Source organism: Vigna unguiculata, chromosome 4 (assembly GCF_037176805.1).
Source record: "Vigna unguiculata cultivar grain cowpea cultivar isolate G323 ecotype 2 chromosome 4, ASM3717680v1, whole genome shotgun sequence".
NCBI classification, from domain to species: Eukaryota; Viridiplantae; Streptophyta; class Magnoliopsida; order Fabales; family Fabaceae; genus Vigna; species Vigna unguiculata.
Window position 1 is genome coordinate 44,561,479 of NC_140795.1, and position 23,263 is coordinate 44,584,741.

General features: G+C 27.3%; 2 protein-coding genes across 2 annotated transcripts; both read left to right on the top strand.

The window, feature by feature from the left end:
- Positions 1-5,092: 5,092 nt before the first annotated feature.
- LOC114181665 (Heavy metal transport/detoxification superfamily protein) lies at positions 5,093-7,492 on the top strand. The gene is made up of 3 exons (XM_028068175.2): positions 5,093-5,354; positions 5,769-5,850; positions 6,954-7,492. The coding sequence occupies exons 1-3, from the start codon at positions 5,349-5,351 to the stop codon at positions 7,280-7,282; spliced, it is 417 nt and encodes a 138-aa protein (XP_027923976.1). The 5' UTR covers positions 5,093-5,348; the 3' UTR covers positions 7,283-7,492.
- A 5,395-nt stretch (positions 7,493-12,887) lies between these two features.
- LOC114181451 (heavy metal-associated isoprenylated plant protein 39-like) lies at positions 12,888-13,926 on the top strand. The gene is made up of 3 exons (XM_028067915.2): positions 12,888-13,039; positions 13,208-13,286; positions 13,507-13,926. The coding sequence occupies exons 1-3, from the start codon at positions 13,031-13,033 to the stop codon at positions 13,758-13,760; spliced, it is 342 nt and encodes a 113-aa protein (XP_027923716.1). The 5' UTR covers positions 12,888-13,030; the 3' UTR covers positions 13,761-13,926.
- The last annotated feature ends 9,337 nt before the right edge of the window (positions 13,927-23,263 follow it).

The window sequence follows — 23,263 nt, forward strand, 5'->3', positions numbered from 1 at the left end:
CTCATTAACGGACCAATTTCCAATTAAAAGTAGAAAAATTATCTAAACTATCACTGCTGTTTTATAAGCATTGTGTACATTTGAGCAATTCACACTTCTAAAAAATCTTCAATGGAGTATGTCCAGACTTGAAAATCCTTCATTTAAATCACAACCTTTCTTCTCAGTTTCCTAAGATTGTGTTCAATTGAGAGAGAAGATTTGAAAGAGTGGATAGGTTTGGCTGGATTTGAAAATAAATTATGTGTTTTTTTTAAGAGATTCAGAGGTCATTATAAGTAGATTTGGATGTAAATGTGAGGAATTTGATTGATACTATAAATTAAAAAATATGTTTTGATACAAGTATTGGTTAAATTACCATTTTATCCTTTATGTAATAAGTAGTACAATTTGATATTTATATGAGTAAATTTATTTTGTTAATTTTTTTAACTACTAAAATCGAAAAAAAATAATACCAAGTGATGTGGGATTGGATCCAAGTGATGTAGGATCGAATTCAAGCGATGTGGGATCGGATCATGCCTGGATCGGTTCCAACTATGGTAGGATCGAATCCCTTCTTCAATGAACGTGTAATTGCTCAATATTTCACAAAGGATAAACGTGTATTTTCACAATTAATCATCTCAAATCACCTTCCATTAGGCAAAATGGTAAAAGTAATATATCTTGCTATCACTAGTTTTTAATTAACTACTAACGAACATAAAACTCACTTCATAATCTATCTTTCCAAATTTTTTTTCCTCATTTTTTCCTCAATCGAACGTAGCCTAAATGTAGTAATCCTATATTAGTCATTATATTAAGTTGAATATGCGTCACAACACAAGTACTATAACCTTATAAGTTATCATCATAACATGCATGAGATGTGTATAAAAGAAAAATTATGTAAAATATATATAAAGAATGAGATGCAAAATCATGTTAATCCATTATGGCTTTTTCTGGTAACATTATGCTTTTGTTAAGAAAAGACTTTTGAGTTGTTGGTTCTTGAATGTTGAGTGGTAAAGTAGATTTTGCCAAGTTGGCTCAGGTACTGTTCTTGATCTAAGAGTAACTAGCTCAGCTTCTGCAACATACTTCACTACTTTATGCTGTAAAGTGTGTTTGCTTTAAAATAGGTCAAGTACTCCTTCATTCAATACACATACTCTTCTCTGCTTTCAACACTTCTTTATGCACATAAATTTGGTTTCACCATCTCTCATTTATGTACTTGCTTTTCCTTTCTCCACATGGAACACCATGGTTTTACAGAGAATTTTTTCTGTGAACATAAAAACATAATTACAGAACATTCTTCCTTTGTCATTAAGGTTTAACAAAAGAAGTTAAGATTGTTTGTAATGTAAATGCATTATTTTGTTAAAAGACAACCTATTTTATTGATTTTAAGGCAAATTTTATCTTTGTTTTTATAATAACTTATTAAAAACGATTGGAAATAAAGTGAGTCAAAAAGTCTCATATTGATAGAATAAACAAAGTTAAATATTAGGTTAAAATACCTTTTTGATCCCAATTTTCGTCAAGTTTTTTCACATAAGTCCTAATTTTGGTTTTGTGTTCAAATAGGTCCCAATTTTCGTCAATTTTGTTCAATTGGGTCCTCACTTCGTGGTCAATTTTGTTCAATTGGGTCCTCACTTCGTGGTTTTTTTAAATTTTACTTTTATTTTTTTTTTAATTTTTTAAATTTTTTAAATTTTTTTTTAAATGTACACATGTCAACTCAAAAGTGTGCCACGTGTCACTTCGTGGTTTTTTTGAATTTTTTTAAATTATTTTTTTGAATTACTTTTAATTTTTTTTAAATGTCCACGTGTCAACCCAGTAGGGTGTCACGTGTCAAAGTCAATGTTCTAAATTCATTTTAGTCTCTATATTTGTTATTTTTGTTCAATTAGGTCTCAATTTTTGTTAACATTAACCAATTTGGTCCCTCTCCAAATTAAAACCAAATTTAATTTTTATATTAAAATTCACATTTTTTATTAAATATTTTTATATAATATATTAAAATTCACGTTATTATAACTTTGATATAAAAAATAAATTTGGTCACATTTTCGATAGGGACCAAATTGGTTAATGTTAACAAAAATTGGAACCTAATTGAACAAAAATAACAAATACAAGGACCAAATTGAATATAGAGTATTGACTTTGACACGTGGCACGCTACTGGGTTGACACGTGGACATTTAAAAAAATTCAAAAAAAATTCAAAAAAATAAAATAAAAAAATTCAAAAAAACCACAAAGTGACATGTGGCACGCTCCTGGGTTGACACGTGTACATTTAAAAAATATTAAAAAAATATTTAAAAAATATTTAAAAAATAAAAAATAAATAAAAAAACCACAAAGTGACACGTGGCAATCACTATTCATGGTCGTTAATGATTTAAACGGTGTTAGCAAAAAAGGATCCAATTGAACAAAATTGACGAAAGTTGGGACCTATTTGAACACAAAACCAAAATTAGGACTTATTTGAAAAAACTTGACGAAAATTGGGACCAAAAAGGTATTTTAACCTAAATATTACATAAGAATAAAAACTTATAACATCATTGCTTTAAGGTTTTGTGTTAAAAGTGGTGTCAAATGTATTATATGTGTATGTATAAAACCAATGTCATATATATAGAATCATAATCTTTCGATAACTATAACCAAACCATTCGATAAAATATAAACCCATAAAAAAATATCAAATATTGTAAAATAGAAAATTTAAACAATATAAAAAGAAAAGATCCACACAATTATTATTTTAAGATTTTGGATAAAAAATATTATTATGATTTCTTATCCGTTAGAAATCTTACATCAACAAAAGATAAGATTAATTTAGAGTATATAAATTATGTAAATCTCATCTTACAAATTAGTTATGAGGTTTAATTATGTTTAAGTTCACTTCTTAACATGCTATCAAAACTATAATGTTAAAACTTGTCGTATAAAAGTTGATTTTTGTTGAATTTATTAGTCCAATCGTTATCGAATTATTTTTGATTCTTAAATTTTAATTTTTAACTTTTTATATTTAATTAATGTTCAACTTATACTCATTTAAATTTTCAAAAGGCTTCTGTAAAAAGTAGACACAAGACTTTAATTATTTGATTTTGGTAAATATTTTTGTCTAGTTTTGTTTGAAAGAGTTATACCTTTTCTGCAAAGAAGGTCTTGTGAGGAATATTATGAAACCAGCTTTATTACAGAAGATCGTTATCTGCCTTTTCTGCTTCGATTGCGAAAGTGCCTTTGCATGTGGTCAAGCAAGCAAATATAATCATTTTAGTTTTTTAAATTTGATGTTAAAATACACTTTCAATAATATTTCAAAATTATCTTAGAAAATTTTATTTTATTTTCCTAATAAAATAATTTAAACATTTTAAAAAAAACTTAAAAGCATTTCAAACCGTTATGCCAAATAATTTAGTTTGTGATGTTACATGGACCAACCTCCAACTCCAACATCTTTTAGGTACGTGATTGACTCCTTCAAGATTCAAAAAAGAAAAGGTTGATCTAACATCTTTGACATCCCTCTAAGCATATAAATATAATGTTGAAAGATGTTAAATAGAGACCAACAAAATTTAAAGAAGGGATTATTATTGTATATAAAATATTATACTTTCATTATTCAAGATAATGCTGAGTTGTATATCACCTAGATTGTCTAGATTATCCATTTCACATAATAAAATTTGAATAAAAGAAAAAACTATCAAAAGATCCTTTTTGCTTATGCAAAAGTTTTTATTACACTTGTTTTGATGTGCATAATTAATATCAAAGGATTCCGACTTTGAAAACTACTAACACCACTAAAATTCTATTTAGTTAGAAACGAGTTAACTAACTAATTATAGTGAAATGGAATCGTTAGCACATTAAATTTGTATAATAATTTATAAGTGAGTTTTGTTATATCATTTAAAAGAAAAGCTTAAACACTTATTTGGTCTTCATTTTCACAGTATTTGTTGTTGATGATCCTAATTTTTGCAAGTGTTTTGTGTTTAATTTGGTCTTTTTGTGCCACGTTATCTCAATGAATAACAAAGCACTATACATGTGGCACTATTTGTATTACGTCTTCCATTTTGTTTATTACATGGACAGTTTGTATACACTGAGATAAAGAAACTAGGTTTAAATTAGGAATTTGGGGAAAACTTAATTAAGGATTTAGGGATTTGTGCTATTGGTGAAAAAACATGATTTTGTGACTTAATGATCAAATGGAAAGAAAACAAAAAAAATATTGTGAATTTCATCATCTTATTCACGAATTAATAAAAGGACAATTATATTTTAATTATTAAATTTTGACAACTTTATCTTACAACATGAGGTGACATTTTCTGAGTGATTTTAAAATATTGAAAACGAGAAAATACAAAAACGAAAAATCACTTCAAAAATAATACATAAAATTATAAGAGAAAGTTATCAAAATTTAGTTGTCAAAAAATCATTTTCCTTAGCTGATTTGATAAATCTAAAAAGGAAGATTAAAGAGACCGTTGGTTTAAATTTTCAACTAATAAAAACTAATATCTAACATTTGTCGCCGATAATAATAAAGAAAAAAAACATAACCTCTGTGTTATTTCGACTTAAAGATTGAATTCGGTACCAGACTGTTAAAAATGGCATGATAGACTATAATTTAGCATAAGATGAATCTTTATTTTCCTCATTCTTACGTTTGACACCTCTATCATATACAAAAAAGAATTGCAAAAAGGGTAAAGAGAGAACAAGTATGATTATTTGAAAACAAAGAACATTATAATCTTCGTAGATAGATGTTGATTACATGGTACCCACCATGCACCTTGTTTCGTTTACAAGCACTGCAACATAAACAGGTAGGCATGATGGTGAGTACATGTCCAACAAAGAAAACAGAAAAGGTGAGGAATCAGTGAGTGGTGTCTTCCATTTTCATGATTCCACTCAGAGATGTTCAAATTTTGTTGCCGAGAGTGGTCCATGGGTGCATGGGTGGTGGCAAGTCAATGGAGACAGGGTGTGACTGTGTGCCTCAAAATTGGGGAGCGTAAGAGAGAGGAATTCACGCTTTTCTTTTGCCTCACCCCACGCGTGAATATACTATTCTCTGCACCCTTTTCGGGTTTCAAAATCCCAATCATCCTTTTTCACCATAGCTCTTTAAAACACACCCTTCACATAGTTTCTGTTACCATCATCTCTTTCATCCTCAACTCAACACAACACACTACTCTCTCCCTTTTTCTGCAACAAGGGTCACTCTTGTTTCAGCTTAATCTACACAAGCAAATATGTCTGTAAGTCCCTTCTTCTGATTATATCTCTTACACAAGCACAGAATGGTTTGGTTCATTGCACTTGTTTGTGCCTTTGAAGTGAAGTTTATGACTGAGATTGCTACAATGTTTCACACTGCAGAATCATTCTGCTATAACCATTTTTTGTACATGTATCTACTGCATGATTGGTTTTCAGTTGTAGATATAGTTCAAAGATTATTGCATTGGAATTTGAGTGTGAAAAAAAAAAATGTAAAGTGAATGTCAAATGAATGTAAAAATGTGTGAAAGTCTTTTTTTTTTTTTTTCATACTTCTACTCTCAAAATAAAAGTTGGTTTTTCTTCATTATTGCATTGGAATTTCATGGAAGCACGTTTTCATCTGATATTTGTTGTAGTACAAAAGTACTAACAAGCATTTTTCTTTGCAGAATATGATAGAGGTGAGAGTCCCAAATCTTGATTGTGAAGGATGTGCTTCAAAACTAAAGAAAGCTCTCTTCAAACTCAAAGGTGCATTTTTGAATAAGCAATTCTGTGTTTTTTTTTTTTCTTTTCTGGTTTTTTCTTTTTGGGTCCCCTTTCATTTTCTGGTATACATGGGCCATTGAAGGGTAACAGTTGTGTTGCTTATCTTTGCATTTTGTTTGGGCTTTGATTTCAAAAATCTCCATGTGCATTCCTCACTTTCTTTGCTAAGTGTTAAACCATAAGTCAAGAATTTGGTACACCATACCATTCTGGGGTCCATGTAGACCTTCCTGTTGCCAGTTGGGTTCCAAGTTTCTTCAGACATGTTTTCCAATCTAACAAATTAGGTTGCCTCTCTGTCACACCTTAACCAAACAACATTAATTGTCATTACTAATGAAAACAAAACCAGTTCTGTAAGCTTACAACAAATTAGAAATGGACCCTTCACATTATTGTAATTACTGGTTGATCAATGTTAATTATTTTGAGGTGAAAGTCTGCAAGTTATATGCAACTATACATCTTTAGTTGTTGTTTCATTACTTCCTATAATGTGTATTCTGTTACATGGATAGATGATGTCTTAAAGTTACAACTTTTAGGTTTTGGTAGTCAACAAAAATGATTCTCATTTCTTTCTTCATGAAAAGTGAACTCATGAGAAACATGACATTATGAGCTCTCATTCAGCATGGTAATAAGCATACCCAAAAGCAAGAAAAAAAGTACTACAAAGTGACTTTTACTTAAGTTGGGTCATCAAGCACCATATGTATAATTGAGTTACTCACTTTTTTTAACTACCATGCTATGAAATTTAGCTTTTTTAACTTAGTCTATGCTTGGTTTCACGTTGGAGACACCCAAAATCAATTTCTAAAATCCATTCATGTTGATAAATTGTTTTGAGACACTCAAAATCAATTCAAAAAAACAAGTTCACATCGAGACAGAAACAACTCTTTCTAAATTCTTCATCAACTAAAGTCGATTTTCTCACATAAAGTAAAATCAATTCCCCAAACTCACAACTTTCTGCTTTTTGTCAAACCAACTGAAGTCTATCTGTCAAAAGATTGAGTTAGAAGCATATCAGAATGTATTATGTATAAGTTTTTGAGCTTTGAATGTGTGATTTGCAGGAGTAGATGAGGTAGAAGTTGAAATGGAATCACAGAAAGTAACAGTGAGGGGTTATGGATTGGAGGAAAAGAAGGTTCTGAAGGCAATAAAACGTGCAGGGAAAGTGGCAGAACCATGGCCATTTCCAGGACATGCTCATTTTTCTTCATTTTACAAGTACCCTAGTTACATTGTTAACCATTACTATGATGCATACAAAAGTGAAGCTACCAATGGAGTTCACACTTTCTTCCACACCCCTGCAGTGTATTCAGTTGCTGTGGCATCTGATGAAGCTTTTGCTTCTCTCTTCAGTGATGATAACCCTCATGCTTGCACTATAATGTAATTGGATTAGATCAGGTTCATGCATACTTTTTCCCTCACTTCTCAGGTTAGTTTCTCTTTTGAAGAGAGAAAGAAGAAGAAATTGAGTGAGACATTTTCTCCTAGGAAATTAGAGTATGTTTACTATTGGTTGATTTTTTTGCCAATTTTCTCGAGTGTATTGTCTTGTGCCTCCTTTTAATATCCAATGAGTTTCTTGGTTAATTTCTTTTTTTTGATGTTGTGTATAATTTATATATAACAGTGACGAAACCATGGAAAAAATTAATGTGAAGAAGTATGCTACAACAGAGAGAGTAAAAATATGTTAATTAATTAATTTGTATAAAGAAACATAGAAAATTGTATTACTTAATTTGATATTAAAAGATACAAAATTTGTGTGAAAAAATAAAGATAGAAAACATCTCCAAAATTTCTCCTGAATACAATAAATAATCCATATAAGAAATGCTTAATTTCTCTAATGAACACATCAAGTTTGAAATTTGTAAATGAAAAAAATAAATAAATAAAAGTGATTAATTTGGTTTTTGAATAATTTGGTTATCCAAAAATACAGTAAAACACCTTCTTACTACACATATACACACACTTTAAACCTTTTCTTTTACTTTTTTTTTTCTATACCTTTTTGAAATATTAGGTGAGTACTTTTTCGTTTACATATTTAAAAATCTAAGGGCATACTTCTAGAATTTTAAGCACGTTGTCATACTATTTTGATAAACTTTTCAAACTTATGAACTAAAAATGGCATCAATATAGTATATTAAAAAAGCAAAATATTTTTCATCTTGGTCGAGATAATGTATCAAGATCTTTTCTAGTTATGTTTTTAGCTTCCAATAATTTTTTTCTTAGATTTTTTGTGATGTCTTTTGTTAAGCTTTAAAATCTTTGATACTTTAAAAATAATTTTAATATATTTTAAAATTTTAAAATTAATGAAAATTAATATATTTTGAAGACATAATAGAAAAACAGTACAAAAAAACAGTAAAAAATCCACACTCAACTTTTTACTTTTTTTTTTTGTCATAAATGAAAATCATTTTAAGGACACATGAAACTTTCGAGGCCTAGAACATTTGAAGTATCACCCTACCGTCTCATGTCTCATTGAAAATCTTTAGCTTATATGATGCGATTTTTTTTAAAACATTGCATTTTCCAAGCCTCGTGTAATAATGGAAAAACAGAGTAATTAAGTGTCTGTAATTTGCAATATATAATTATTTGTTATGAACCTCAATACTACTTGAGGGAAATTGTTATGGACCAACTTCAATTGGATCCAGCTTAACCTAAAATTTTTTCTCAGCAAATTTCAATTCACGAAATTGTTATCTTCTATCAAGAGTAGAGTATATAGTTTTTTTTTTTTTTTAATTAAAGGGAAATCAACAAAAAACAGAGAAGGAAAAATACCTATAAACAGTGGAAAGCTTGAAGATGCAACAATTTTTGGATGACGAAGAGAAACCATTACAAATCTTTCTCTTCTCTCCTCTTTTTCTAACAATAATCTTGGTTAGTTATTATCCATAAGTAACTAAATATTTCTTTATTAAGATAAAATGTAGTCAAACTATAAATTCTGCGTGAGTATATATACAAACATAACAATTAAGAATAAAAATAGTCACCAAGATAGATGTATGAAGACGATTATATATATAATTTAACCTATAAAGATTTTCCATTCGATATTTCAAAAATTAATTTAGTTCAAAATTTTGATATTTTATTTATAAGACAAAGAAGTGAGATTCACATCCAATCTTCACATGTATGATTTTTTTTGCTGTATAAAAAAGGGGTAAAATGCATAAATGTGTAAGGTAAAATCACCAGTTAATCTCATTTATACAGTCAATGCAATTTAATTAAATTCAAAATGCAATAAGGTAAAATTTTAACCAAATTATAAAGACAAATGCATAAGACTAAGAATATTACCACAACACAACAATAATGTGTAAAAAAACATTATGTTAATTAAAGTAATTGCATGTTTTGAATTTGTGTAATCATGTTGGAAAAAGATCTCATGGAAAATACTCTGGAATCTGACAAAGTAAGTGGAAGTGTATAAAATCACTTAGCACCTTTGAAGTTGAGATTCTTGATTTAGAAAAGAAACATGTTGAAGGAACTGTGTTTTCCAATATTTGGCCCACCAATTGACCCACTAACTGTAATTTTCACTTTCCACCATTGAATTTGAATCTGCCATAATTATTCAACCACTTCACCCTCCATTGTCCTTGCATCACCACTGGCTAACTTGTGGGTGTTTCATAAGATCAATGGAGTGAGTTTGCAGAAAAGATAAGAATTTCTTTAGTGAGTATGTAATCGCTTTTGTTTTCATATTTTTTTTATGCGGTGCTTGAGAATGTTATAGTTGCAATCAATTTAAAATTATTAAGCTACCTCAAAGTATGAGTTTAGAAAAATTAATTTGATAAATTGGTTCGTAGAAGGCCAGGAAATGTAAATAGTACTAAATTCTAGATAGATTCATGGGAATAAAGAGAATAGTGTAACCTGATTGTTCTCGATTTCATTACAAAAGTAAGAAAATGGTGAGTAAATTGGAAGTATGAGAAGTAAATAGATGGTTATGAAGGTTCAACAGGAGAAGGGATTCTTTTAGTGAGAGGCGGAATTTACTCCTTGACAATTCCAAGTAAATTTTATAAGAGGAAATGACATCAATTATTTTTGTAGGTTAGGAAATGATAAAATGGATTGGGTAGATAGGTGAAATCGATCAGGATAAAATAGAGTCAATTTGATGGATCAAAATAGAGTCAACTTACTCAATCTATTGATCCATTATTTTTTAAATTAAAAATAAAAATAAAAATTATTAAACAAATTTTTTTTTTATATTTTGTTTTTAAAGGTGTAAATATATAATGGTATTTTAATTTAAACCATTAATACTTACAAATTAAGTTTCAATTACTAGTGATAATAGAGTAATTTAATATGTAAATATAATAATTATTTTAAATTTATCTATTAAAGACATAACTAATCAATTAAAAGTTTAAAAATATTTTTATATAATTAAATATACTTTTAACAAATTTTAAAAATTAAAAAAATTAAAAAATAAAAATTGACAGACCAACCTAGCCATGTTTGTCAACTCATTTTTGACTGGCGAATAGCGAACCAGTGCGGTCCTACCTATTTGCAAACCAATGCGGTCCTACTTATTTTTGACAACTGTTTTTGCCATTCCAAAAGTGTAAATATTTATTATTAAATCACCAATGAATATAATACTAACTTTTTATAATAATTATATAAATATTATGTACAAATTGAAATACTAATATATGTTACCAATGAAAAAAGTTAACAAATTTCAATAATATTTTATAACAAAACCTAAAAAAAAATATTTATTGAACTAAATTTTTTTCACTTTAATTTTTATATTGCATGTCCTTATTGTCATATTAAGAATTTGACTCCTAATTTTGTTTGTTCATTAATGTGCAGATAAGTTTAGGTAGAATTTTTCTATTAAAAAATAAATATATTTTAAAAAACAGTTCAATATGTAGAAAATAGATATGCCAGGCATAAAGAACTCCTATCAATTACTCTCTTAAACTTTACACTTAAGAAATCCATTTCATCTTCATTGAATATTAATATAAAGGAAGGAGGCAAAAAATGGTACCACAATAAATTCCCTCCAACAACAACAATAATAACTAAGAGGAACAAGAAGAGGTAGTGGCAAGTAAGAGGAAAAGAAAAGAAAAAAAAAAAAAAAAGTCTCAACCTTTGGTTTAAAAATTAGGTTAAAGTTCATTTTTTAACTTGAAAGACATCCATCATATCCTAGTTAATTTGTTTTGGATATGTTTGATTAAGTCCTAGTGCTGTCACAGCAACAACACCATCTTTCGTTTTCACAAGTTTGAGGTAAGATGAAGGAAGAAACAGTGTAGTGAAAAGCATATGTCACAGGAACAGACAATCTAGGAAGAATATTTTGTATGTAACCCATTCCTATGTCTTATACCAAGTCACAGTACTTTTCCTCATCATAATTTTTTCACAACAATGGATCTTTTGTCTTCATGGGAAATTCTCTGTCGGTATTCCATTGCCATTACTAAAAAAATTATTATATTTTCTTACATGAGGCATGTGTTTCAAATATTTGTCGTGTTTCAAACATCACCTACTTCCTAATCTTGCATTTTGTTTTGATTTAAAACGTAATGAAATTCTGAGCTAGATCTTGTATATTCCATTACCAAAGATCTAAAACTAACATTCAAACTTTTGTACTACGATAAAAGAAGAAAGAAACGACAAGGTCTACAAATACTTTTTGACATTGTGCATAGCATTTGACCATTATTTTACTATTCTTCATGGAATATTATTCTTCAAAAAGAAACAATAAAAACTAAAAGATAGTGTATCCTGTGTAAGAAATTCTAACGACCAACAGTAATATTAATAACATACTTCATTTTTTTTTATTATTTCCCAATCTCAGTTTTAGTTTTCTCTTTTTTTTTTGAATGTAATTTTAATTTTAAATCTTAAAAATTTTGAAATTCTGATTTTTTTTTTGAAATTTTGATTTTTGTTTTTTGAAATTTTATACATTTAGATAAAAAAACAAATTTAGAGTATAAAAGTAAGTGTAAATTTTATTTTAAAAATTAATTTTTTAGGATTAGTTAGACTTAAAATTTATCTTTTAAAAAAAATAACAAAATCATTTAATCTCTATTATTGAAAAATAAAAAATTTATTATTTATTAAATCTATTATGTCATTTTTTATTAGAGATGAAATCATCGTTAATGTTTAATTTCATAATCGAAATAGATATCTCAACATGAAAAAATCGATTAGAGATCCCACGTCAATTTAAAATAAGATAAATTTATGGATAATGATATTTTGACTACTAAATTTTGACAACTTTCTTTTATAACATGAAGTGTCATCTTCTAAGTAGTTTTGAAATGTTGAAAATAAGAAAATAAAAAAAAATAAAAAATCATTAAAAAGATAACACATAAGATTATAATATAAAATTGTCAAAATTTAGTAGTCAAAAAATTATTTTCTTAAATTTATACCGGATATAAATATTTATCGATTCAAGAGTGAGATACACTTGAAATTTATTATTTACCCAAAATGGAATAAATTAATCCCTGGTTACAATTAAATAAATCTTTCACTTAGCATTAGCATTAAGGGAAATGAGAGTGACATGATGCAACTCTAATCTCTCTAGAACAAGGGACCAGTCAAAAGGCCAAGATAGCAAATTTAACTTGATTTTCAGCAACTCTTTTTCCTCTCTCCAAATTCCAATCCACTCTCTGCATTTACTCATTCTAATGTGCAATGATGCAAGTTTCGGTTTTCCAAAGTGGATAAGAAAAGATACCAAGGCGAGAAAGAAAGCAAGAAAGATAAAAATACTTAGAAAAACCCAAATGGCAGAGAATGGGATCACCATGCCTAAAACACTCAAAAATTTGTCCTGTGTGCTGTCGAATTGCACCATATATGCGGCAAGAAATGTGCATTTGGAGGGTCCATCTCTCGAATGTGACTTCCACAGTCACACGCACAAATAAAAAGAAACAAGTCCAAAACCTCACACCTTTACCCTTATATACTACATGCTTCTCATTTTTCCCAAACCCCTTCTTCTCTCACTCTTCCTTTCACACCTCTTCAAATGGCTCAGGTACCGATCTTCATTTCATCATCTCTGCATAGCCCTTTTTTTCATTCCTTATGCTTCTTTTGTTACATTTTCATCATTGAAGTCACTGAGAAAAAGAAGATCGTGTGATTACTAATTTTGTTTTCTCTTTCTTCTGCATGTTGTTACCCCTCTTTGGATCCTCAACAGAAGGTCGTGCTAAAGGTTTTGACCATGACTGATGACAAAACCAAGCAGAAGGCTATTGAAGCTGCTGCTGATATCTATGGTGGGTGGCTTGTAAAACCCAAACTTTCTACCCTGAATTTGTTTTATCTTTTTATGGAAAAATGTTACTTGTTAGTATTTTTTTTAGTCGGTGAGTTAAATTCATAAACTTTCTCATTTTTCTCTTCTCATCGAATTCAGGATCTTTCTCTCCCCTTCCATCTAATCATTAAATGAAAAAAAATGATTGATCTGTTTGGTTTTTGTGGTTTGATCCATAGGGGTTGATTCAATTGTTGCTGATGTGAAGGAGCAGAAGTTAACAGTGGTTGGCCAAATGGACACAGTGAAAATAGTGAAGAAACTGAAGAAAGTGGGGAAAGTGGATATTATATCAGTTGGACCTGCAAAAGAAGAGAAGAAAGAAGAGAAGAAAGAGGAGAAAAAGGAAGAGAAGAAGGAAGAGAAAAAGGAAGAGAAGAAAGAGGAAAAGAAGGAAGAGAAGAAAGAAGAGAAGAAGGAGGAGAAAAAATAGAGGAATTAATACTCAATCATCATCGGGTTTTTTCCTTTTCTTTTTCTAATTCTACTTATTTTTCACTTTGTTTTGCATATTTTCCCATATTCTGAAGCAATTGTATGCTGCAAAAATTGTCCATAGAGTCTTTTCATTTTTGATCAAGTGGGTTTCTTCTCAATTATCTGCTGTTTATAATCCTTCTCAAACATGGATGAATCTTCAATTGCTTAGATGGAAAAGTTTTGAACTTTTAATAAAAGGGTGCCCAGAAAATTTGCCAATGGTGAAGCAAAATGGTCTTTTTACTTCTATTTTCTGATACAGAGGACTGGGGAAAGAAGGTATGGGAAATTGATAATTGGGTTCAAAATTGTTATGATTTAAAATAGTAAATTGTTGGAGAAAATCATTTAAGTATTTTTTTAATTGAGTCCATTATTATTATTTTTGGTTTGTTGTTATGCTTATGCAAGTGGCTCTTGTGACTTGTGACTATGGTAATATCGATGCTGTGTTTTGTTCCTGCTGATGAACAGAAACCAAGAAATTCCTCTATTGGTTGTGGGTCATTTGATCTTAGCTCAATGGCACCAAAGTCCAAAATGGCTTCTGATTCATCTTTTCAACAAAAGTGTTCTTGTGAGCACACAAAACTGGTTTTCAATTTTTTTTTTCGTAATTCGGAAGATCAATCCTGCATAGGATTAATGAACAAACAATGACATTATAGTATTTTTAAAAATCATTGGAATTCTTCAATATGTGTGATGATGGTTTTGTTTTATTCTGATAACTGTAAAGTGAATTTATCTTAGTAATTTATAATTTTAATTTTTTATTGACTAAAAAATTGTAAAATAGTTAAGAATATTTTAATAAAAATAATCTAGTACAAAAGATGATTTGAAATAAATTTTACAGAAAGTAAAATAGTTTTTAAAGAGCGACAGATGTAGTAGATAGAACTTATGAAGTTTAAAGAACCCTTCTCCATCAAATTACGATGTTATTTTTTTTTTCTTTACGATTTGAAACTCGGAATTAATGTTTGCTGAGTCATAGTAAAATTGTATTATGACATTTTTATTCCAAAAAATATACTTTGTTTTCTACGGAAAGAAATGTACTCTTTTGTTTAAGATGAAAAGTATAGACATTTGATCTATATTATTGAAAACATATCTCTTAGCAACATTGAGTAGCTATGAACAAAACTAGGATATATAATTTTTTTCCATCTCTTATGACTTTTATGTGTTATTGGTAGTTATTACTCTTGGAATATTTAAACTATCATCTTCGAGACTTTCAATTAGGTTTTAAATTTATCACGTTTTTTGCGACTACTTAAAATATTTGATTTGTAAAGTCTCATATTTAAGTAATAAAAAATAGTAAAATGTTAGCCAGTGTACTTAAAATATTGATTAAGGTATAATTAATCATCATTGATTTTATCATTTCTATATTGAAAATTGGAATAATTAACTCTACTAATTGAAATAATATAAATTCATATAACATAAGAAAATGTTAACCAGTTTCCTTAAAACACCGGTTAAGAAATAACTAATGTGCATTGGTTCCATCATTTTTGCCTTGAAAGTTAAAATAATTAAGTACATTAATTAAAATAATATAAATGCATATAACAATTTTTACAAAGACAAAAAATATCATTTTAAAGTTTTAGACAATAACTTTCTGATACAAAATAAGAATTTTGAAATTTCTAAGGTTTTTACTAAAAAGCAAAAAAATAATTTACTATTTTTTTTGTAAACTTTTTAAATATTTAACACTATTTATTTGTTGGTTTTTCTATTAATTTAAATTTTTTATATTTAATTATATTTCATTTTTAACAACATTAAAATATAGTTATTTTATTATTTTATTGTTTTTTAACGTTGGTGAGTATTAAATAAAATATTAAATACACATCTACAACACATATAGGCATTTTTTTCCTTCAAATAAAATAAAATTACATTGATGATTATTAAATCAAATTTTACTTAATATCACACTTAATTATGTAACTTTGTAGGATTCAATGTATCTTAACTATCTTTAATGAATGTTCTTGTTGCACTAGTTAACAAAACCCATAATATAAACTCATATAACATATTTTATAAAGTCAAACATATCCTTTGAAATTTCTAAACATATGTTTCACATAAAATAAATACTTTGAAATTTGTAATGTCTCTTCTAAAAAACAAAAAAAAAAAAAAATTCTCTAATACTTGAAAATGCAAATTTATATCTTGTGTTTCACTTACAAGTTTAGGAAATTAAATTTTTCATATTGTTAACTTTATGTATTTATAATTAATAATTTCAAATATTAAAAAATTATTTATTTTTTTAATACAAAGAACTTTATTAAATTAATAGAAATGTTACAAAATATTATTGAGAAGTCAAAGAAAAAAAAAACTTAATGAAGTCTAAAATTCATATTTTAATTTTTATTGTAAACTTTTTATATTGTTTACACTATTTTTTTTATTTTTCTTTTAGTTTAAAATATTTTATGTTTAATTATATTTAATACTATCTTTAACTTTTTATTAAAGAACATTAAATAAAATATTAAATAATTACATAATATTTATGAATTTTTTTATCATTTAAATAAAATAAAATAATCTTACTAATTATTAAATCAGAAATTATTTAATAGCACACTTAATTAATTATGAATTTTTATAAAACTAATATATATTAATTATTCTTATTTTTAGGACCCTGATTAACAGAAAAAAAAAATAAACAAAACCAATACCACCGAAAGATGAAAAAGAAACTTGTATTATCATAATAAAAACAAAAGAGTTGAAGAGGGAGGGCCGTATAATATTTTAAAATCAATAAAATTATAAAAGTAGTTGAAATATCTAATAAATAATATTATTTTCTGTTGTTTTCTTTAACCACCCCTTTTTTCTTCTTCTTCCAAATAATTAAATTACTTATAACTAATAATAATCAGATGAATTTTCCAGTCGCAAACATTTATAATATTATTTTTTAAATATTAAAAATGTAGCTTCTATTAATAAATTTTAACAAAGTACATAAAATTTGACATAGTAAATAATATTCTGACTAAGTTACAATTTTAGCCCTCTTTAATTCTTGATTTATGATAATAATTTCTCTATTTTTTCTCTTAATTTTAATTATCGTATATTTTTGTAAAATTTGTAAATTTAGTACAATCCTCAAATTCACATATGTTTATTTAATTTATTTTTAAAAAATTAAATCACAAACCTATCATGTTCACTTATAAAAGAATTACAATTGATTAAATTTAAAAATAAAAATCAAATATATTAAACTGAGATTTGATCAAAATTAAAATCTAAAGTTAAAGAGAAAAAAGACACAGAAGCAAAATCATGGATACGAAGTTAAAAGAAAACATAATTATAGTTTAGTGTAACATTTTATAATTCATCAATTGAATTGATAAAATCTAATATTTGTAAAAGAATAAAAGTGGAATACTAACTGGAATTTTGAAAAAATGACGAAAGCTTAATAGTTTTTTATTTATTTAAGGACATGAATGACAGTCCTCTAGTGGGGCCATAAGCATTAGTTAAGGTACTGTACAACCCTACATATTTTGGGTCACAGTTATATCAGATTGTAAGAATGCCTAATCATGATATAAGCCATTATGCATGCAATGATGAAGAATTTAAAATTTCTAGTGCCACTTTCCACTGTTACAAAAAGAAAATTACAAACAAGTTCATTCGAAATTCAAAGATAACTCAAAGCATTAATTGTGGATATCATATAACTGGAAAAATCGGTAATTTTTGATCCGGTCTGATTCAATCATTTATAAGTTGATTATTGAGCGGCTCAATTTAATTTGACTTATTTATTAATGAGTCAAAAAAATTTAAATTTGATCTGATCCATTATAAGTTGGTGAGTTAAACGGATTGACTCACTAACTCACTTATCTAAAAGAAAATACAACTTTTTTTAATCTCAAAAATGCTAAATATAATTTTGATTAAAATCTAAATAAATCTCGGTAGAATCCAAATGCAATCTAAAAGAATGTTAAACTCGAACTACAAACCAAAATCACAAAAATACCAATGTGTTGATTAAAAAAAATAACCTAATCCGACCAAAATGCAAAATCTAAATAATAAAAAATACTTATAATCTTTTATTTACGGGTTGATGAGTCAACCCTGGCTCATCACGGGTTCAATTTAAGTGAGTAAAATTTTAGGTGAGTCGAGTAAAAAATTAACTCGTATTAAAATTTGTAAAAAATTTCAACTCAACTAAATCCGAACCCGTGATGAATAAAATTGATTCGCAGGTTCTGATGGATTTTGACAGCTATAATCATTAACATTTATTTTGCTAAAAATGATTTCATTTTTTATTTTTCAATTAAACAATTTATTTATTTTTTCTTCTAGAAAATGTTTAATTAATTTTAGGTGAAGAAGTGGGACCTAATAATGAGTGAAAAGGTGATGAAGTGAAAGAGAAGAGGGGCCATTTGTGTTGTGAATGTGAAATGAGGATAACTGGTGATATTGTACTTGCAATGATCAAAAAGATATGAATGAATGAGTCAAATCTCTTTAAGATGGTGAATATTTGTTGCATCAGGACCAATGAATCTTCACACACACTTCAGCCTGCAATAAATTAGAGACAGATTCCAACTCATGGATGATTTTGATTGATCACGAACTTTTCACAACCATGCCCTTCAGGCCACACCAATAGTTTTTGCTTTAATTATCCTTCAAAATTTAATCATGCTTTAGATTGATTTTTATGCTGAGAGAGGGGGAAGGAATATAAAGAGAAAGAAATAAAAATTAAGTGAAATAAAAGTTTTTTGGTGAAATAGGATGGAATTAAAGTGAAAAATTAATAAATAAGAGTATTTCATTAGAAGGAAAAAAATAGATTATTGTTGATTTTCTTTTCCGGCCATTTCTATATTGAAGGATAAAAGTTTCACTCTGGTATATGATACAAACATTTTGAAATCCTCGTCATGAGAATGGAAAAGTAATTTAATTTTAAAGATAAGTTTTTGCTGCTTTTAGAATTTTCAGTAAATTCATATAAAGATTTTATTTTGGGACCACATCAAACTATGTCAAATTACAGCACACATATAGTTTAACAAAATGTTAAATATGTTTTTTATCTTTTAACTCTTAAAGTTAATTTTTTTTTTTAATTTCGATTCAATTTAGTTCCCAATTTTATAAATATGTAAATTTAGTTATTTTAACAAAATTTTATTAAATTTATTTGATATTTCAAACGCATCGCATAACAGTATTTAAATTATTAATACCATTTGAGACATTTCTATTTACATGTGCTATCGACAAAATTGCTTTGGACTACTCAAACTCTAAAAGATGGCCATGATGAAGACGAACCCAACATTGGATTTTCTTTTCACAAAAACTGGAATAAAAATTTTTATCCAACAAAAAATACAAATCATGGAAGAGATAAATTCTAAGTTCCAACATCCAACACTCTTTGCATGTCTTCTAAAGTAGAAAAAAAAAAAACTTCATTAAATCCTTTGCCAAGTAAAATTGCCTTCAATTGACCCAAATGCTTCCGAGCCATATAAGTTTTTTACAAAGGTCTAAATGTGTACACAATTCATCTCCTTTTGTTAACAAAAATACACCTATGCAAATTATTTGTTTACTCCTCTAAACCAGTAAGATAAACTTCTTCAAAAATCTACACAAAGACAATGTCTTCCTTTTTATACAAAGAAAATGTAATTGGAAACAAAGGAATATCAAACACATTATTAAGAACTTGGACAAATGTGTTTTTTTTTTTGTGCCCACACATTTGATAAAGATTTAAATAAAAATGATTTTTTGTGATCTTGATCCCATAAGCAACTCCAACAAATACAAACTTCAAAGAAGAAATCATACCAATGTTTCACAGAGCAGCAAACCCAGACGCCTCCAACATTCAATCACGAACTAGTACTAAGTAATGCACGATCAACGTTTCATGCAAAGTCTTTATCTCTACAAACCACCATCAAATAGGAGTTAACGTGGACTTGAGTTCTTCGAATTCCCTTCTATTCTATTCATTAACGGTAAATTTTTGAAGTAAAATTTTACTCCCAATTTGTTTTGATCAGTATATAATATATTTATGAGCCTCCTATTATTAAAAAATCGAGTCAAAATGTAGTTTAAATATGTAATTTTTTTTTCAATATTTAAAAAATAAAACTTTCCAGATTTCAAAGTGAATAACTCTAGATGTGATCATTAATATAAAAGATATTAACCCGACCAACTCAAGGTCAACAAAATTATTTTAATATTTTATGTAAACTTAAAGTAATAAATATTTTATGATTAATACAAAAGATGAATTACTGAGAAAAGTAATCCAGTTTTATGGTGAAAAGCCTTGAAGAGTCCCTCCGAGAATTGGAACAGAAAATTGGGTCTGAAGTGGGTTCGCAGATTTTCAGTTTGGATGGCTAAGTAGACGGGTTTCCCGGAAGTTTTTGAAAGTCAAAAATGACTTCTAGATTACACAATTAAGCAAAGGCAAAAAAAAAAAAAAAAAGATTTTCTTATAAGTTGGTGCAGAGGGAAATTTGTGGAGGTGCAAGAAGAAGCTGCCAAACGGTTGGGTGAATATCTTTGAGTGGGTTTGGTTTTCGAATTTTAAGCCCGTCAAAACAAACACCTCATACAAGATGAGGCCCAAATTGCATTAGCTCAACACTGTAACTTGACCAATATATATATATGAAATTGTTATATGTTAAGAGAGAGTTGACTTCTCTAATGTTGCTTATAATAATTATTTTTCCACCCAATAAAGTACATCTGTAGGTAATTATTATAATCTTAAACTTTTTAAACGATAAATAAATGTAAACATTCTTCAAAGAATACCCGATACTTAAAAAGAAATAGAATAAGTTTATTTGAATTCAAGTTATTAATGTAATACAACTTGTATCCCCATCTAGTAGAAAACAAAACTAATTACATAATTATTAGAAAAGTCAATTTTAGTTGTATTACTAATATTTTAATATTCTTACTAACACGTAAATAGAATGATACTAATACCTAAAGTTAAATATTAATTAAAATTAGGATGTATGTTAGAGAAAATATCAATAAATGAAATAAAAATTGTTACATAATTTACATAAATTTAAAATAAAAGAAATGCAATTTTTTCTTCTTCTTTATATATAATAGATTGGAGATAGTAATAATGAGAATTGTGAAGATTGTTGGATTGATTAGCTTTTAAATTTATTTATACAACATGTGTAAATTAAGTCTATTAAAATAATGATTAAGACAATTATTAGGTGATAATGCTAAAAAGATGCTAATCCCTAGAAAGTGGGAAATACTAATTAAAAAAGTGACCAATGAGTTGAGAAAATTTATGGTATTTTCTTTTGACAAAAAAATCTTGTTTTGACAAAATAATTGCTTATTATAATTCTTAACATGTTTGTAAAAGTTTGTTTATAAAATTAGAAGAAAAAAATATTTTTATTTATTTTTTTAAGAACATGTTGGAGTTATACTTCTCAGATATACATAAAAAAGTACTCTCAATTAAAAAAAAATACTTACACAAACATATGCAACAAATTTAAACAAACAAGTTTATCATTAATGGCCAGTAGTAATGAAGTTATTATATACATTAAACCAAAGAATATACCCCTTTAAAAGGAATTAAATTTCATTATTCGTGTAAGTTGAGTGTACGAGTTTGGCATATAAAATTCAAAGTGAAACAAAAACAAAGTGTTGGCCAAATTCTTGATGATGAATGTTTATAAAAGTTCATAATCGTTGTTAATATGGAAGGTGCTAACTGTTGACATTAATTCGAAGTTTCGAAAATGGAGACTTGTGTGGGTGTTGAAGGAAAGACAAATAGTTAAAATAGAAGATGACTTAACAGCCATGCGTAAGCCAAAAAGCTTTTGTGTTGAAATGCTAGTTGTTCCATGGAACATCTCATTCATCTGAAAGAGAAACTAACTAATAAAATAATTTACGAAAAAAAGAATCCCATATGCAAGGATTTTATTAGGGTTCTTCAATGGTTGGTTTTGATTTGGATATCTCTTTCAGCCATTTGAAAGCTAAAGATTGTCTTTCTTTTAATTTGAAAATGAATGTCTTCTTCAATAATCTGACAAATTAAGCATTCACATATACGAAAGTGTTAATCATTGTAAGAGTTTGATTCTGTTGGTCTGTTGTTGAATCCTATGTATATGTATTCTTAAATATTTGTTCTATGATTCGATTTGTGATTAAAGGAATTTTCGTTGTAGGGTAGGACACGGTTTGAGTTAGTTCAATTTTGATATAAATGTGTCTCTAAAGCATATTCTTAATGTTATGCTAAAAGGGCTTGTAACTAAGCATATGGGTTATTTAGATTAAATTATGGGTTAAATATATTTTTGGTTCCTTAACTTTCAGTGAATTTTAGAATTAGTCTATTTCAAAATTTTGAACCAATTTAGTCCTTCATCTTTTGAAATACGTGAATTTAGTCATTTTAACAGATTTGATTAAGTTTATTTGACATTTCAAGCGCGTTTCATAATAATATTTGACTTAACATTAAAGTAAAATGGTGTCAAAGAGTATAAACAACTCAAATACAATCCGGAAATGCATAAGTAATATCAAATAAACCTAACAAAAACTTGATTAAAATTACTAAATCTATGTATTTTGAAAAATAAAAGACTAAACTGGTCCAAAATTTTGAAATGAACTAATTCTAAAATTTACTGAAAGTTAAGGACAAAAAACATATTTAGCTCTTAAATTATTAAGAAATTATCACTTGACATCAAATTGTGATTAAGATATATACTCTGAAAAACATCCGTACGCTGTTATATGACGAATAACTATGAAGTTCTAATTTTTTGTAACAGAAGACATTTTTTCTTTAGATTAAGGGAAAGTTGTACTATTAGTACATGTTTAATAAAGGAGATATTTTAACGTAAAATTGTTATTTTATTGGTGTTGGATGGAGTTGAGGAAATATGAGATGTTTGTGTATATTACCATCCTTTAATAAAATGCCATGAGGCAAGCTTAAAGAAAGGTTATTTGATCATTGTTTTGTAAAATAATCCGTATATATTTTATTCTAAGATTAACCCATAAATCACCTTTGACTTTGATCTTTTCAGCCATCTAATTTATGGTAATATTACATAAAATGTGATTTAATATATTTAACTTTTTATTTCATCTATATATTTAATTAAAGACAAATTCGTAAGAGTATTTTAATAGATGATTAGATATATATAAGTCATGAAAAGAAAAAATATTTATAAGAAGTGTTCGATAAAAAACAACTAAAATATAACTTTCATATATTAATTTATTAGAAATTTGTCGAATATATAAAATACAATATCCTAT

Coding starts and splice junctions, on each gene's coding strand:
- LOC114181451 (XM_028067915.2), top strand. Junction 13,287..13,506: donor AGCTGCTGCTGATATCTATG/GTGGGTGGCTTG, acceptor TTTGATCCATAG/GGGTTGATTCAATTGTTGCT.
- LOC114181665 (XM_028068175.2), top strand. Junction 5,851..6,953: donor AGCTCTCTTCAAACTCAAAG/GTGCATTTTTGA, acceptor TGTGATTTGCAG/GAGTAGATGAGGTAGAAGTT.